At 40.7% G+C, this 18,409-nt stretch overlaps 1 protein-coding gene across 6 annotated transcripts in view; it reads left to right on the forward strand.

Moving 5' to 3' along the window:
• The window catches only part of alpha-Spec (alpha Spectrin), a 48,545-nt gene extending 30,140 nt beyond the window's left edge, over positions 1 to 18,405 (forward strand). For 4 of the 6 annotated variants that reach the window (XM_053745930.2, XM_053745934.2, XM_053745931.2 and 1 more), the window contains 22 exons: positions 551 to 699; positions 1,197 to 1,404; positions 1,716 to 1,861; positions 2,818 to 2,920; positions 3,556 to 3,705; positions 4,655 to 4,792; positions 5,457 to 5,574; positions 6,449 to 6,644; positions 7,101 to 7,308; positions 8,103 to 8,212; positions 8,764 to 8,968; positions 9,319 to 9,523; positions 10,985 to 11,211; positions 11,583 to 11,696; positions 12,501 to 12,648; positions 12,923 to 13,037; positions 13,661 to 13,684; positions 15,281 to 15,393; positions 15,701 to 15,850; positions 16,289 to 16,459; positions 16,932 to 17,101; positions 17,528 to 18,405. In XM_053745930.2, the coding sequence (XP_053601905.1) occupies positions 551 to 699; positions 1,197 to 1,404; positions 1,716 to 1,861; positions 2,818 to 2,920; positions 3,556 to 3,705; positions 4,655 to 4,792; positions 5,457 to 5,574; positions 6,449 to 6,644; positions 7,101 to 7,308; positions 8,103 to 8,212; positions 8,764 to 8,968; positions 9,319 to 9,523; positions 10,985 to 11,211; positions 11,583 to 11,696; positions 12,501 to 12,648; positions 12,923 to 13,037; positions 13,661 to 13,684; positions 15,281 to 15,393; positions 15,701 to 15,850; positions 16,289 to 16,459; positions 16,932 to 17,101; positions 17,528 to 17,656 (3,297 nt within the window). In that variant the 3' untranslated portion in view covers positions 17,657 to 18,405. The remainder of the gene's footprint in view (positions 1 to 550; positions 700 to 1,196; positions 1,405 to 1,715; positions 1,862 to 2,817; positions 2,921 to 3,555; positions 3,706 to 4,654; positions 4,793 to 5,456; positions 5,575 to 6,448; positions 6,645 to 7,100; positions 7,309 to 8,102; positions 8,213 to 8,763; positions 8,969 to 9,318; positions 9,524 to 10,984; positions 11,212 to 11,582; positions 11,697 to 12,500; positions 12,649 to 12,922; positions 13,038 to 13,660; positions 13,685 to 15,280; positions 15,394 to 15,700; positions 15,851 to 16,288; positions 16,460 to 16,931; positions 17,102 to 17,527) is intronic. The other 2 variants (XM_053745933.2, XM_053745935.2) reach the window with 1 other exon arrangement.
• Positions 18,406 to 18,409: the final 4 nt, after the last annotated feature.

Consider the following 18,409-nt stretch of genomic DNA (forward strand, 5'->3'; position numbering starts at 1 on the left):
TATGATACGTTGTAAACCGAGTTCTATAGAATTGATGTAGTTATTTATATCCTATTTCTGGATAGATTTCCTTTTGTGTGTGGTATTCAATGTAATTTGTGTCTACGTGCGTCTTCCCGTGTGTGTGTGTGTGTGTGGATTTGTGTTCAATAGTTCTTTATTTATTATTTTTTACTTACGTCCCATTATTATATGGAATTTTATAAGGTACATTCATAAAAAAATTAAAGTTAAAATAAGTTTTGTCATTATCGCTATTTACAAAATTTGACAATGATAGACCAAGACAAAACATATTTTAGCTTATGGTATACTTTGATTATTGTTCCAATGACGTATTCTCATTTCAGGAAAATCTTTGAAACTTTTATTATAGAAACTCCAACACAAAATGGCACGTCAAACTACCAAACTTTTGTATCCCTTTCTCTCTGTCTACCGACTTGTTCAATAACAACATATTGTAGTCACAAGTCAATATTTTAAAATTTGGTATAAAAAAAAAACTACATGACGCCGACGATAATCTCTAACCTGTATCACAAAACAGGAGCACCGCACAGAGATGGACGCCCGCGCGGGCACTTTCCAAGCGCTGGAGCTGTTCGGGCAGCAGCTGCTGCAGGGCGGACACTACGCCAGCGCCGACATCCAGGACAAACTGAACGACATGGCCGACGCTCGCCAGCAGCTCGAGAAGTCAGTTGTGTTTGTAACTAGCTCTTGCCCGCGCCTTCGCCCGCGTTAATTTCCCAACAGGAACAGATATTTTTCCGGGATGAAAGGTACCATATGTGCTTCTACATACTTTAAACTATATGTATGCAAAATTTCAAGAAGATTGGTTGAGTAGATAGAGCGTGAAGAGGTAACAAACAGACTTACTTTCTCATTTATAATATTAGTTATGATTAGGAATTTATTTTGATAATTGTGTAAATTTTTTTTTATTGTTTGTTTGTAATAACTTTATTGCACGAAAATATATATTAATCAAAATTACTATAAAAACGATCAATGTACAACGGCGGACTTATCCCATGTAGGGATCTTGTTATTTAGATTTAGACACAAATCAAATCAAAAAATATTTATTTGCTTTAAACAGGGTGCAATATGCTTTAAAAGTTGCTTTAAATAGCTGTATTTATAACTCAATTAGAATTATAACCATTACCGTATATTTATCTCATCAGGGCGTGGGTGGCTCGCCGCCTGAAACTGGACCAGAACCTGGAGCTGCAACTGTTCTACCGCGACTGCGAACAAGCGGAGAACTGGATGCAGGCGCGGGAGGCCTTCCTGTCGCCGCCGGAGGCCGACCAGGCCGACGCGGCGCTGCCCGACAACGTGGAGCAGCTGATCAAGAAGCACGAGGACTTCGACAAGGCCATCAACGCTCATGTAAATATTATACAACCTTTTGAGTTTCGCGCTCTGAAAGTTAAGCATTTAACTTTTGCCATGTTCAGTCGTGGGATGGGTGACCGCCAATCGGTGTCGCAGAGTTTCGCGCACTCTCGGGTGACCAATACTCGGCAGGTTAAGGAACTTGCACATTGTACTGAAATTAATTATTAATTTGTGGTCATTTGGCGTTCTGCAATATTGATGACTGACCAATTATCGGTCATGGGGTTGGAGACCGCAAATTGAAGGATAGAATTAAATATATAGAATTCTGTCAGGTCTAACGTGTATGTCTTATACAACAGGAGGAGAAGATAGCCCAGCTGCAAACCCTGGCGGACCAGCTGATCGCGTCGGAGCACTACGCCGCGGACCCCATCGACCACAAGCGGCGGCAGGTGCTCGACCGCTGGCGCCATCTCAAGGAGGCCCTCATCGAGAAGCGATCCAGGTAATAATTAACACTGTTTGTTTTATTCATTAACATTACATTGGTAAACACTGAAGCAATGTTGATGAGAACAACAAAAGTTATGTTATTTACTTCAACTTGAAACCAACTACCTACCTACCGTATTAGTTACAAATTACAAATAGCAAGTTTGCAGCTGATATTCCCACAGGAACCTTTTTAGGTGTGAAAGGTGTATATTCTTCCGTGCACCCAGAATCGGCTTGCGTCGATGGAACTCCTCAACGGTTGACTGCATGGACATGATTTGTTGTCACGGGTTCATTGCAACAATCACTCTGACGACATAAGCTTGTGGCGAAAATGTAATTTTGTAAATAATTTGTTTTTAGAGTTGCTTTCTCTCTCTCTCTTCTCCTCGTTGTTTCTAGTCGATAGTTAGCCGCGAAGTCCGGAGTAATGTAAAATATGAAGCTAACTATTTTTTAAGCGACAGCGGGCTGCTGAATGTCGATGTTTCTCGTAGTCGCCTCTTACGACATCGACGGGAGAATATAGAGCTGTTATATTCTAAAGCGTGTAATAAACATGCAAGAAAACTTGTGCGACAAAAAGAAGCTGATGAATCAGAAAAAGTTATCGGATTTATTTTTATTTTTTTTCACTTTTCCTTTTGCATTGTGTTTCCTCAAAAACCTATTACTTTGTTTTGCTTTTTATTGTCAATATTATGTACATAGACGTTCATTTTTCTCGCGGTTACATAATACATAATTCTAATTTTTAATACAGGTTTTTTACATTTCCAAAAAAGCTGTGACGCAATTAGCTGTAGATTTGAATTCGACATTGTCTCGTCGCAATATGAGATCGATACGTTCTATAACTATTGAACAAACCTAAGGCGAATCCACAAATTTCCATGTTATTGAGATATAAAAAGCGTTTATTTAATTGTACAAATAAATAAAATATTTGTATTTTTTGTGCACAAGGCTCGGTGACGAACAAACCCTTCAGCAGTTCTCGCGCGACGCCGATGAGATGGAAAACTGGATAGCGGAGAAACTGCAGCTCGCCACAGAGGAAAGCTACAAGGTGAGACGGTGTGCTAGTAGTTTGTAGCTTTGATCAGTTCTTTAGTTTTGTGTACGACTTGAAAAAGTGTCTGTTAATGTCTAATTTATTTTCTTGGACAAGCGTTTGACTACATGTGGTACAAATCTTAATATTATGAGATTGTAAAATAGTGACAATTATGAATACTAGATATTAAAAATGGTTCCGCCCGCGACTTAAAGTAAAGTAAACTCTCCATCTTCTCAACAAAAGTGGCTTCAATTCAATGCTGCGTTTTGACGTTTTTGACATTACAAATACACTACATTCTAATTAAGGGTTAGGTCTTTGTCATTCTTTTGAACCGTTTCTTTTGGAATATTTAGTTCATTGTTTGTCCAATGTTTTAGATAAATGAATAGAGTAGTTGCCTGTGTATAAAATATAATGAAACACGATAATAAAATGTCACTTTCATTGATCAATTTTATTTTATCAACATTTAGTATTTTTGTTCTTAAAGTATAATTAAAACGCTTTTTGACTTCCAACATTAGTGTCGTCACTAGTGCCCGCTGTCATACAAGCCATAATTTTATTTGTATTTGACACATGGAAAATGTATCTAATCTGACTTGATGGCGACTATTATATTGTATTGATCTATACCCCAGGACCCCGCAAACATCCAGTCGAAGCACCAGAAGCACCAGGCCTTCGAGGCGGAGCTGGCGGCCAACGCGGAGCGGATCCAGAGCGTGCTGGCGATGGGCGGCAACCTCGTGCAGCGCGGCCAGTGCAGCGGCAGCGAGGGCGCCGTACAGGTCAGTTCTCTGTGTTCAATTACTTTCCAAATAAGAATCTAAAAAAAATATCTAAGACAATCTTCAGACAATTTTTGAATGTCCTCATACATGTCATGCATTGCATCATCAATGCTATAATATTTTTTACTAATCAAAAATATAAATAGATAAAATTTCTTGTTTCTTCGAATATTATTATATTGTATGCGTCGTATGGTTGAGTCATACAATGAACTCTTTGATACTAAAATAGATATACTCGCATGCAAATTGAAGATCTATAAAGATATGCTCAACTCAATTTTGCGCAAATACGATCTGGACACTTTGTGAATTAGCACACATAATAACCTTAATTTTACTTATTTTTTTGTGTTTCTAACCTTTTACCCAATTTTCACTGTATCAACTACCTACATATTTCCCACTTAACTTCAATCATGAAAAAAATATTGATAAGTACCCACATAATCATAAATATATTTTAATTACTTTGCCTCTAGTGGCAACATCACTGCTAAATGGAACTTTTTAAGCTGAGAAAAACGCTGTGGGTTGCATAATAATTATTATTATTACAACTATGTATATTATACTTAATCTCTATTATGTAACTGTTTGTTTTTCCGAAATAAAATAAATAAAGTTAAAAATTAAATTTCCTAATGATACACAGTTAATATGAGATTATCGTTCCAAACGTTACATAGTTACGCATACATATGATTGGGTTACATTTTATATCTAAAGTAAGTTTATAATTTTTATTTTATAAGAATTTATAATAACTGTTTATTTAGATAACTTAGATCCTAAATGTTAGTGACAATTTCACTTAAAATTATGTTAGTAATTTTATATAAAAAGGCAGAATATTATTCGACAGCACCTATATGCAATTTGCTCCAAAATGACAATTGATTATATGCTACTAATTATGATAAAAAAACAATGTTTATCCCTCCAGGCTCGCCTAGCGTCCATCGCCGACCAATGGGAGTTCCTGACCCAGAAGACAACAGAGAAGTCTCTGAAGCTGAAGGAGGCCAACAAGCAGCGCACCTACATCGCCGCAGTCAAGGACCTCGACTTCTGGCTTGGAGAGGTAAATATGGAATCTTTCTCATCTTGCGTGCTCCCGGGGCTGTGACGCCGCGAAGCCCGAGGTCAGTGTAAAGAATAAACCTTAAACTTTGAAGATTCGGCTGTGATTTTACAACTGAACGCCTGTCAGAAGTCAATGCTTAATTAGATCTCATGTTAGTTTTTGTACATTTACTAGTGGAAGCCTGCGGCTCCGTCCGCTGAAACCAAAAGTGGTTTATGTCCACATATTAAATATGAAGAAAGCAGGAAGTATAGATGTGAAAGTTAAATCCAAGTTACTCAGTCTTTTGGTGTAGCGTGTAATTTTCTATAGCTATAGCTATAGGTAACATTTACAGACACATTAATTTAAGTTTTAAGATTAGGTATGTTTCAAGTGCTATTAATTCATTCAATGTATAAACATCTAGTTGCGCCTCGGGGTTCTCTCTTCCGAATTCCGGGATAAAAAATACCATATGTGTTATTTCACATTATATTCTACCCATGTACCAAATTTTATACCAATATGTCCAGTAGATTTTGCGTGGAAGAGTAACAAACATACATCCTCACAACCTATCGCATTTATAATATTAATAGGATGATTTCATTAATAAATTCGAATTTTATTTATAATCCATATATTGTTGTTCACAAAGCTACATTGCATTTGATAACAGGTGGAGACCCTCCTGACGTCGGAGGACTCTGGCAAGGACCTGGCGTCGGTACAGAATCTCATGAAGAAGCACGACCTGGTGGAGGCGGACATCGCCGCGCACGAGGACCGGATCAATGGTGAGGTTTCTTTTAAGTAATTTACGATGGGTTCACTAGTTGGCGCCACTGGTCGCATTCTAAACGCCGATTTTAATCGCGTAAACGTAACGTAAACATGTCTATACATGTTTACGTTGACAAGATGAGAGTTGGCCGACAGCGGTAAATAAATCGTGCAGAGATAAACTTACTTTCGCGTTTATAGTCAGGTCAATAAAGGTGTGGTGCGTTTCTTAAGCACTCTAAATAAGTTTCTCAAGGAATTTGCAAGCGTACCTTATTTTGTAACTTTTTGCGTGGAATATTGTTTTTTTTTTTTTATTTTATTTAGAGTTATACTAGCTTTACATTTGGTTCGGTCTTGTGTAAGTTTTCCAGTTTTCTTTTTTATCTTATTAAATCTTATTTTCTTATTACCTATATGTATAAGACTTATATTTTTTAATTCGTCCTTGGAGGAAAGGCTGCGGTGAAGTTTGTTGCGCCACTTCTTCACCTGCGCTTGGAAGTCGGCAGTAGACTTAGTTTAAATATTTTTTTTTACGTCAATAAGTGATGAATATCATAATAAATTGAATAAAGAATTTTGAATTTATTTTTACAAAACCTTCCTTAAACCACGAAGGTTTGTGTGGACGCACTATTATCTATCTGATTCTTGGCTTTGTCCAGTATTGCGTTTAGAATTTGATGCATGTGGCCACTGTACCATTTCAATATATTACGGTTTTAGCTATGTTTTTCCTTCACCGGAAGCAGGCGGTGGTCTATGAAAATTGCTATAGATCAGTCAGATTGATTGAGAACTCATGTGGCACGAGTAACTTTACACCAACATCGCTTCCCACATTCAAAAGCCTGTCATATTGAGTTTTACAACGTATTGTGTCAGACATGAACGCGCAAGCGGACGCCCTGGTGGCTAGCGGACAATTCGACACGGCCGGCATCGGCTCCCGACGCTCCGCCATCAACGAGCGCTTCGAGCGCGTGCGCAACCTCGCCACACACCGCCGCGCTAGGTTGCACGAGGCCAACACATTACATCAGTTCTTCAGGGACATCGCCGACGAGGAATCCTGGATCAAGTGAGTGGAACGACAGAGTTGTGGTCACATCGGTCACCGCCAGACTCCACAACCTAGCAAATTTCATTTAAAACCGCCCAACGGTTTGGATGTGGAAGCGTGACAGATCGCAATCAAATTGTCTTTATTAATTCATGCATGTCATAAATAAATATATATAAATATATTAGGACAAATCACACAGATTGAGCTAGCCCCAAAGTAAGTTCGAGACTGGTATTATGGGATACTAGCTCAACGATACTATACTTTATAACAAACATCCAACAAATAGATAAACATCCAAGACCCAATATGACATATAAAAAAATTACATATTGCTTTATTTATTGAGATCACTGTATCGATTATACAGGAATTTGTATTCGCTTCCCGGTCGAGTCGTGAATTTTTTAATGTCATAATTTTGTTTAAATTATGACATGAAAAAATTGAAATATAAAATGTATTCGCCAGGGAGAAGAAGCTCCTGGTGGCGTCGGACGACTACGGCCGCGACCTGACGGGCGTCCAGAACCTGCTGAAGAAGCACAAGCGGCTGGAGGCGGAGCTGGCGAGCCACGAGCCCGCGATACAGGCGGTGCAGGAGGCCGGGGAGAAACTCATGGACGTGTCCAACCTCGGCGTGCCCGAGATCGAACAGCGGCTGAAGGCTTTGTCGCAGGTAACCGACGTAACTCACAAGTCACGGTCAACAAACTCATACGTCCGGGTGCTTTAGTGTCAATCATACTGTATGCAAGGTTATTCGACACTGTAAATCAATATTGGAACCGAGTTCTTGGTTTAGTTTATGTTATCGTCGTTATTATACTCTGTCAATCATATACTATAACAGGGTTGCTGATATCTATACTATACAGAGTTACTTGTATGCAACGAATAATCTTCCAAAGGCGCATAAAGTACATAAAGACTAACATCTTTTGTTCCACAACTTTTGTCTAAACGTAATAAATACAAAAAAATATATATTTTTAGTTATAATGTCGTTTCTATAAAACGTTAACTCTATGTTCGATTCAGCTACATAACGCTACTGTACTGTCTTGTGTTGCTTGGCTATTACATAGAGATAAGATGTGCAGAATCGTACATAAAATTGTATTTTTTTATATGAAAAAAAAAAACTGCGAATCACGAAAAGTCGTAGATTAAGAATTGCTTGTTTTGATGTATTGATGATTTTTTAGAGGGTATTGCGTTTGATACCAGTAATCCTGTATAATACAATGCGAGATATAGAAAATCAATATCGGAGCTAAATCCGTTCTTGATTTGGGTTGTGTTGTTCAACATTCTGGTGAAAGGACATTTTAAAGAAAGTTACACTTTAACACTGCAGGAAATTTTGGAACACAGAGATTTTGGTCCTCATTGGTTGTCACTTTTTTTTTGTATATACAACGTTCCCAATGAAGATGATAACATATTGAATTCATGTTTTGTTCTATCCAGGCGTGGTCGGAGCTCCAGGGCCTGGCCGGAGAGAGAGGCGCCAAGTTGCAGCAGTCGCTCGCCTACCAGCAGTTCTTGGCGAAGCTGGACGAGGAGGAAGCCTGGATCAGGTGTGTACTGAGTTAATGTAACCACTCGCCATTATAACAGGTCTACAAATGTAAGATTTTTCGTGATATTTGATTAAATTAAAAGATAAATCTAATTTTGTTCATAGGAATGTTCAATTTCGATCGGTGTTATGATTTTTAATAGCGTGACAGATGTGCGGCTTATGATTAAAAGCATGTTTCATTCATAAGCACCTCTGACGGATTAAAGTATGACGAAATATTAAAAACATTTTGGCACTTTTTGGGCAATATTTGCGTCCCAATTGGCGTGTAGCAGGCGTTTGGGTGAAAAAACACAGCCAAATCTTCAAGCTGAGGTCGTGTAATCCGTGATAATCGAAAACATGCGATGATATGTTTTAAACTTTTATAATAGGATTTTAGAGCGGACCTAATATTTGTAGTGTTTTTTTTTTTTTCATATACGTAAAAAGTACCCCTAAGTCCGATATTTAGCCTCCGGAACGAGCGGTCTACTTCTCTAATCAGTTTACATGTCCAACCAAACACATAAAACTATTATACTAACACATAAATAAATGTTTTAGCGAGAAGCAGCAGTTAGTAGTTGTGAGCGACTGCGGCGACAGCATGGCGGCCGTGCAGGGTCTGCTGAAGAAGCACGAAGCCCTGGAGGCCGAGCTGCAGGCCCGCGGGCAGCGGGTGAAGGAGCTGGCGACCGACGCTGAGCGTCTGGTGGCTGATGGCAACTTGCACTCTGAAGCGCTTACGCACCGCATGGGGGCGCTGCAGGTAGTAGATAGGGAATTATACTTCGTTGTTTACAAATTCTAACGTGTAAAGTAGTAATTATTGTTGATACTATATCAAATATTTGTTCATACCAAATAAAAAAAAAAAATCATTAACCACGAAAGTAATTTCTTAAAAGTGATTTCTTTTTACGCGGAACTTGTTCTCAAAGAAATATTTCAGAGACCTCGTTTAATAAGATTTATTGGTGGAATTATAATAGTGAAAAGTTGCTAGCTCATTGCCTGTGATAAAAATCTTTTGTTTTCAATCTGCACGGGAAGACAGTCCAGTTCCAGACAATCCTGGAAGAATTGTTTTTTGACGACCTTTTCCTTCTTCCCCGCCAGGCTAAACTGGAGAAACTGACGAACCTGGCGGCGCGGCGCAAGGCGGCGCTGGTGGACAACTCCGCGTACCTGCAGCTGCTGTGGAAGGCGGACGTGGTGGAGTCCTGGATCGCGGACAAGGAGACGCACGTGCGCTCCGACGAGTTCGGCCGCGACTTGTCCACCGTGCAGACCTTGCTCACCAAGCAGGAGACCTTCGATGCTGGTATACTATATCATGTCTCTCAGCCGCTGCAGGGCCCTCTGCACCGGGCAGACCTTGCTCACCAAGCAGGAGACCTTCGATGCTGGTATACTATATCATGTCTCTCAGCCGCTGCAGGGCCCTCTGCACCGGGCAGACCTTGCTCACCAAGCAGGAGACCTTCGATGCTGGTATACTATATCATGTCTCTCAGCCGCTGCAGGGCCCTCTGCACCGTGCAGACCTTGCTCACCAAGCAGGAGACCTTCGATGCTGGTATACTATATCATGTCTCTCAGCCGCTGCAGGGCCCTCTGCACCGGGCAGACCTTGCTCACCAAGCAGGAGACCTTCGATGCTGGTATACTATATCATGTGTCTCAGCCGCTGCAGGGCCCTCTGCACCGGGCAGACCTTGCTCACCAAGCAGGAGACCTTCGATGCTGGTATACTATATCATGTGTCTCAGCCGCTGCAGGGCCCTCTGCACCGGGCAGACCTTGCTCACCAAGCAGGAGACCTTCGATGCTGGTATACTATATCATGTGTCTCAGCCGCTGCAGGGCCCTCTGCACCGGGCAGACCTTGCTCACCAAGCAGGAGACCTTCGATGCTGGTATACTATATCATGTGTCTCAGCCGCTGCAGGGCCCTCTGCACCGGGCAGACCTTGCTCACCAAGCAGGAGACCTTCGATGCTGGTATACTATATCATGTGTCTCAGCCGCTGCAGGGCCCTCTGCACCGGGCAGACCTTGCTCACCAAGCAGGAGACCTTCGATGCTGGTATACTATATCATGTGTCTCAGCCGCTGCAGGGCCCTCTGCACCGGGCAGACCTTGCTCACCAAGCAGGAGACCTTCGATGCTGGTATACTATATCATGTGTCTCAGCCGCTGCAGGGCCCTCTGCACCGGGCAGACCTTGCTCACCAAGCAGGAGACCTTCGATGCTGGTATACTATATCATGTCTCTCAGCCGCTGCAGGGCCCTCTGCACCGGGCAGACCTTGCTCACCAAGCAGGAGACCTTCGATGCTGGTATACTATATCATGTCTCTCAGCCGCTGCAGGGCCCTCTGCACCGGGCAGACCTTGCTCACCAAGCAGGAGACCTTCGATGCTGGTATACTATATCATGTCTCTCAGCCGCTGCAGGGCCCTCTGCACCGGGCAGACCTTGCTCACCAAGCAGGAGACCTTCGATGCCGGTATACTATGTCATGTCTCACTGCCGCTGGAGAGCTATATCCTGTCCCGGGTTCGATCCCCGGTCGGGTCATGATGGAAAATGATCTTTTTCTGATTGTCTTGGATGTTTATTTAAATATATATGCATATGTTATAGAATATAGTATCGTTGATTTAATATCCCATGACACAAGTCTCGAACTTACTTTGGAGCTAGCTCAATCTGTGTGATTTGTCCTAATATATTTATTTATTATTCTTGTATAGACATAAATAAATGTAACGTTTCAGGCCTGGCCGCCTTCGAGCACGAGGGCATCCAGAACATCACCGCGCTGAAGGAGCAGCTGGTGGCGGCGCACCACGAGCAGTCGCCCGCCATCGTGAAGCGGCACGCCGACGTCATCGCGCGCTGGCAGCGGCTGCTGGCCGACTCCGACGCCAGGAAGAAGAGGCTGCTGCAGCTGCAGGAGCAGTTCCGCCAGATCGAGGAGCTCTACCTCACGTTTGCCAAGAAGGTGAGTGGCAGCGGTCACCCGTCTCCACAGGGCACAGCAACAACATCAAATGCATGAAACGCTGACTCCACGTTGACTCGCTTGAAAATTACCTTCAATTTAGAAATTGGAAGAGTTTATTATTTTGTAAAAGCACCTATATAAGGAACAAAATAGAGATTCCGTTAAATTTAGGTATGGAATAATTACTTGAAAATGATATCCGCAAATAACGTTGACTTCAGGCGGACTAATTGAATCTTCAACATTTTAAAGCCAATTTCTTGCTGGCACCGGGCTTCGCGGCGCCACAGCCCCGACCGCAACCGGGAACAAGCGAATAGCGTAGTAACTTTGTATTATTTTTGCAACAAAATGATTTCTGTTCGCAGGCGTCGGCCTTCAACTCGTGGTTCGAGAACGCCGAGGAGGACCTGACGGACCCGGTGCGCTGCAACTCCATCGAGGAGATACGCGCGCTACGCGACGCGCATGCGCAGTTCCAGGTTTGTTGTACAAGCTATGTTAACTCTATCTCTTCTCTACATAGTCGTATTCCTCATGGCTGAGGGTCGTGATCATTACGTGGAGTGAAATACATACAACAACTTTCTTGGAGTGGTTTGCCATTGCCTTCTCCATTTGACACACAAATTAATGATCAACCAGTATTCAGGTTTCCTCACGATGTTTTCCTTTTCCGGAAGCAAGTGGTGGTCGATGAAAAATTACTATACATGAGTCAGATTACTATACAAACTAATGTGGTACGAGTAGGATTCGAACCTAGGACCTTTCGATCCACAGGCTGCGTCTCACCCATTACACCACCACCGCTTTAAAATCCAATTATTTATTCAGAAATTCACACACTTTACAGATACTTTTTCACGCCAAATTATATAATAATGAAATAAAAATTAATATATGAATATCCTTATAAATAAAATATAATAATTAACTAATAATAAATGAAAAAGTAATTGATTTACTAAAAGAAATTGAATCAATATATTGTAATTATGGTCAAGTCAGCCCCTCTTCGATTGCCGCGCCCGTCAGGGTCCTTAACTGTCTCTATTATATATAAGAAAGATCTGTTACTTACATTAGGGATGCAAATAATTAATTGAGTATTGAGCCACAAACAACTACTAGAATTTCGGAACGACCACCGCTGAGGAGAAACGCCGAAAGATTATAACTTTCGCGGACGCGCAACTGCTATAGCAGTCATAAAAATTGAACTTCATTTTTGTCTCATTGAGCGTCCACGACAATGTAACAAAGTGTCCCCGTTTGATGGTCAGGCGTCGCTGTCGTCGGCGCAAAGCGACTTCGAGGCGCTGGCGGCGCTCGACGCGCAGATCAAGTCGTTCAACGTGGGCGCCAACCCCTACACCTGGTTCACCATGGAGGCGCTCGAGGAGACCTGGAGGAACCTGCGCAAGATCATCGGTGCGTACGCTGCGAGATAGACTTGTACAAATACAGTGTTTATTCACGCTGTTGTGATCTTAGTAAATTTATATTAAATTATATAAATATAATATTTTAATGTAATTTTAGTTGTCGAAGCCTATTTGGAAACAGTTAAAGTAAAAACGTTTATTTTCTCAAGTACATAAGAGCACAGTGCAAACAGGAATGCAATTTTTTAGCCCCACTGCTGAACAAAGGCGTAACAAAATGTGGAATGTTTCAATGCAAATATTTTCTGTTCAATAATCAGCTGAGCGCGACGTGGAGCTGACGAAGGAGGCTCAGCGCCAGGAGGAGAACGACAAGCTTCGCAAGGAGTTCGCCAAACACGCCAACGCCTTCCACCTGTGGCTCACCGAGACTCGGTACGTCACGGTTTGTTATACCTATCTCGACGCATGACAACTGTGTGCGTAGTGCTACTTTCTAGATCGAGTCGACTCGCAGTGAAACGCGGCCAACCAATCACAGTGCGCCATTGTGAGGCGACGACAACCACACAGCAATGGGATTGGTTCGCTGCGTTTCACTTCGAATCGATTCGATAGTGAGATGGAAACCCGCACTTCGCCCTCTGATCACTTCGCGCTCGGTTCGTGCGATCGTTCATCGAACACCGCTACTTCAAATATATAATGTAAAATAATAATACGTGTATTGGAACTTCATTTTAAAGCTGAAATTGCAAATTGCCCGTATTATAGCAATTTGTTCTCTCTAATTTGGTGTGTATAAGAGAGTGGTTGGTGTATTATTGAAATTACAATGGGAGCTCATTACTGAACAGCAGTGTTAGTCGAAAATACATAGCGTAGAATTAAAATGCTGTATTTAGGTTCCTAGGGGCGTGTAGCACCAAGATAACTTTCCGCAATTCCCACGTGAGCGGGATATAATATTTATGCGCGCATCCGAAACCGCGAGCAAAGTGTAGCTGAAAATATTAGCAGTGATTAGTGACACATACTGAAGTATAATTGATGTGCAGGTACATGCTGCTAGGCTGGGACGGGTAATGTACCGAACGCGTGTACTGTATATAACATGCGGCTACGCTTGGCAAAATATTGTAGCTCACTGTGAGACTGATTATTGTGTCTATATAATAACTAATATGGAACTTGTGACTCCGAATTGACGTCACTATTCCGGAATAAAAAAAATAGTCTTAATATGTGTACTTATTTTAAATAATATACTTTAATAGGATAATAGTGCTTTGAGCAAGCAAACAGGCATACGGCCCAATTGATGTTGTGTGGTCACCACAGCCTATTTTATTTAATCATGCAACACAACAGGCGTCAAACGCTCGTTGCCGCAAAAATATAGTAAATCGCGTAAATAATTTCAATTTCTTTATTCAATTGTTACAGGATTACCAGCAATAAGCATATAAATTAAAGGATCACAAATTAATAAAGTGCCTGAACTAGTATGTAAATAAATCACCCTGTGTTTCAGGCGTTAAAAGCTACAATAATCACAAATTAACAATCAATTACATACATTACAGGAAAAGTAAATAAAATTAATAATAAAAATATCAAAATAACATTAAATTGTGTATTGTTTTAATTTTGTCGAATATCATATTTAGGTATTATTACTTGCAAGTAATTTGATTGATAGTCTCAAAAATATCTCTAAAAAACAGACCTCAAATTTTGCCAAGTGATGGTCGCAGCACTTCGTTCTAGATGTTTCTCTTTTGCAGCTCGTAATCATCGGCTTTTGTCAGAAATTTTATTAAATTCACGAAACGATTTGTACATATTCTCTAACTAACTTCTTAATATGCGTGTCGTAATTTTGTCAATATAATTTTACTAATTTTCACTTGACTAAAACTATATTTTCTTAAAAACATGTACTGATGTAAGGAAAAGCACAGAAAGTATATAAAATCTATGTTGATATTAATATGTGTCAGCAATGAATTAACAAAATATTACTTATTTCAAACCCGGAATACATTCAACAACTTTGTATATGTAACATTTTTGATGTATACCTATATTTTATTTTTAGAGGTAATGCATACATTATAGACCTAATTTGAACAGCCATAGAGACTGGTTTATACCGTAGTGTGCATAGACCAGTAACCCAGCCAAAAACGTCAAATTATTGTTATCGTTATGATTATCGTATTTTCTTGCGAACAAAAACGATGTATCCTGGCGGATTATTGGAGGCATTAAGCAGCTCAGAAAAAGGCGATGATGATTCATTTTCAATTTAAATTGCGTAGGGAGATATAGATAGAAAGCGTGAGGGCAGATGTGGCTTTCTATATTAATTTCCTCTCGCAATCCTTACACTTGAAATTTAATCTTATTTCAGCAAACTTATGGCTGGTTTTTATTTGCGCTCTTTTTTTCAAGTGCTCAGTCCCGGTTGTGTGGAATTGTAACGCATTCGTATATACGCGCACGTATATATGCGAAACATTCAATACAATTCTACTGTGCACGTGCTAGATATGCGCCCGTGTGCACGGCCAATTCATCAGGATACATTCTAAGGATATATGTTTATTATAACGATAACAATATTTTTCGTGCTAAGATAGAATGTAGTAACATTGTGGCCGTGTTGTGTGCAGTACATCGATGATGGAGGGCACGGGGTCGCTGGAGCAGCAGCTGGCGACGCTGCGCACGCGCGCCGGCGAGGTTCGCTCCAGGAGGGCTGACCTGCGACGCCTGGAAGAATTGGGTACGCGACACTTTAGTGCCGGCTACACGAGACTTGAGCGTTTTGGCCATCTAATGTCGACCTCCGTGGCCTAATAATGGTCATCATGTCGGACTGCTACACTGGAGGTCCCGGGTTCGATCCCCGGTCAAGTCAAGAAGGAAAATGATCTTTTTCAGATTGACCTGGGTCTTGGATGTTTATCTATATATGTATATAGTTTCGTTGAGTTAGTATCCCATAACACGTTTCGCATTTACTTTGGGGCTAACTCAATCTGTGTGTGTTTTCACTATATATTTATTAATGTTAACACATCTGTTTCCAGGCGCCGCTCTCGAAGAGCACTTGATCCTGGACAACCGCTACACGGAGCACAGCACGGTGGGCCTGGCCCAGCAGTGGGACCAGCTGGACCAGCTGTCCATGCGCATGCAGCACAACCTGGAGCAGCAGATCCAGGCCAGGAACCATTCTGGTGAGTTATCTGTGTCCACACAGAGCGGTGGGCCTGGCCCAGTGCACATCCAGCATAACTTGGAACCACTCTGTTTGATGCCTCATAGCTACGGCCTACTTCTTTTCAGAGTGCGTTAATTGCCATTATCTAGTGGCAAGTAATCGCACACACTAGTGAACTTATTGACAACCAGTTTGCAGGTCTCCTCACGATGTTTTCCTTCACCAGAAGCATGTGGGAGTCGATGTATACTATACATGAGTGGGAATGCTATGCTATACAAACTCATGAGTAGAATTCGCACTTGCGATCTTTCGATCACAGGCGGCCGTTCTTAAAATAAATAAACAGCAGCGTGGTCTTTATTTAAATTTGTTTTTGGAATCGAAAATTTGCCTTTAAATTTGTCAAATTTATTTTTTCTTTAGTCCAAATAAACAATGTGTTCGGTTGCAGGCGTGAGCGAAGACGCGCTGAAGGAGTTCTCGATGATGTTCAAGCACTTCGATAAGGATCGCTCGGGCAGACTCAACCACCACGAGTTCAAGTCGTGTCTGCGGGCGCTGGGCTACGACCTGCCCATGGTCGAGGAAGGGCAGCCTGATCCCGAGTTTGAGGCAATACTGAGTGAGTACACTAGTATATTCCCTGCGTCCACTAAAATCCATCTTGGAGATCCATTGATGGATCTTTTTGCACTCTTATGTCCACTTTAATCCATTCTGAAGTGTTGTAGTCACTCTACTTTCATACTTTACACTTTTTTCTTCTCTTATATGCAGGAAAGTGTGATATGAAGATTTATCTGTCTTACTTTTGACTTTAAATACATAGTCTATTTCTCTTTGTAATTTTATTATAGATTTTATGTGCGTTGTAGGGTGTTGTAACATTTTTTAATTTGACTTGATCAAAATTTGGACAAATCATTTTCAAATATTTTTCATTACGTAGTTTTTGAAACTAGTAAGTAGTAGTAAGTGTGACTAATATGTTTGTTCAAAAAACCCTCTTATATTTTGAACCGAATTTTCAACTCATATAATATAAGTATATATATTTGTATAAGTTTGTAACAATTGTGCTAACAAAATCCCAGACGTGGTGGACCCGAACCGCGACGGGCAGGTGTCCCTGCAGGAGTACATGGCGTTCATGATCAGCAAGGAGACCGAGAACGTGCACTCCTCTGAGGAGATCGAGAACGCCTTCCGCGCCATCACCGCGCACCAGGACCGCGCATACGTCACCAAGGATGAGCTCTATGCTGTGAGTCATACGGCATATATTGCTGAACATCATCAACAATCTCCTCGCGTATTTTTTTTTTACTCAATCAAAAACACGCTGGGCTTTTTGTGATGCTGTGCAATACTGCGCATACGAATTTAATATGTTATCCTTTGACTTTCATTTTATTACAGTAATATCAACATTTTTTATTGCTTTCGTATATATAAATTAGTGTACATATATTTAAAGTTTAATATTTTAAGCCCAGGACGACGTGTATTAGTCGGACCACGTCGCCAGAGTGACTATTTCATGCAATTTTGTTCATGATATAATCTAAATAAATATATATCATCTAATTTAGGTTAGGTTCCAAAGATTAATCCACAATAATAAAGACATATAATAAACATATATCTTACAAACGAATAGATAATAACTAATGAAACAATTTCCCCCCAGAACCTGACGAAGGAGATGGCGGACTACTGCGTGGCGCGCATGAAGCCGTACTCGGACCCCAAGACCGAGCGGCCGCTGCCCAACGCCCTCGACTACATCGACTTCACGCGCACGCTCTTCCAGAACTAATCCGCCTAGCGTTCAGCCCGACTACACGCTTGGAAAATATATGTTTTTTTTCATTCATACGCGCAATTTGATTTCCCTATTTTTGTGTCTATTGTTTTCAGATACGTTGGGATTGTTTGACGTTTGTAGCGTATATGTTTAGAACAGACTTCGTAATGATTGGGAATGATTATATACTTTTGTATAGTATTGAGTATCTCTCATAATCGGATCTTAACATCGCGAACAAAATGCCATAATTTTCTATGACGCTATGGTTCACAATTCTAAAATGCCACCGTAATAGATATTCAGTTTATTCCATTTCAATTTGATAAAATAGTCACAAACAAGTATGTGTTGCTCGGGCTACTAAATGTTGCACATAAATGCATTCGCTTACTACCATGATATTCAATTAGACTATTTGCATTTAAAAATAAATTATTAAACATAGATATTTATCAGAGAAATGTGTGGTGTCTGAAGGTTTCACTTGCTTTCTATTCGAATGTAAGTCTTCTATAGCACGAATATATTTTACTTTTGTATATATAGAGGGTCTGAATTCCTTTTCTCTGAGTCTAGCAGAGAGATACGAAGCTCCCTAGTATTTTAATAAAAGGAACTGTATTAAGGGATTCAAATTAAAACCTATTAAATTATACATAATAAATATGAATGATTTTTCATATTTTCTTAGATCAAAATAGAATGTCCCTTGTCTATCCTTGCCCTTTCAAAAGTACAATCTATACACGCTCTTTCCAGATT

The sequence above is a fragment of the Plodia interpunctella genome, chromosome 5, assembly GCF_027563975.2.
Source record: "Plodia interpunctella isolate USDA-ARS_2022_Savannah chromosome 5, ilPloInte3.2, whole genome shotgun sequence".
Lineage (NCBI taxonomy): Eukaryota > Metazoa > Arthropoda > Insecta > Lepidoptera > Pyralidae > Plodia > Plodia interpunctella.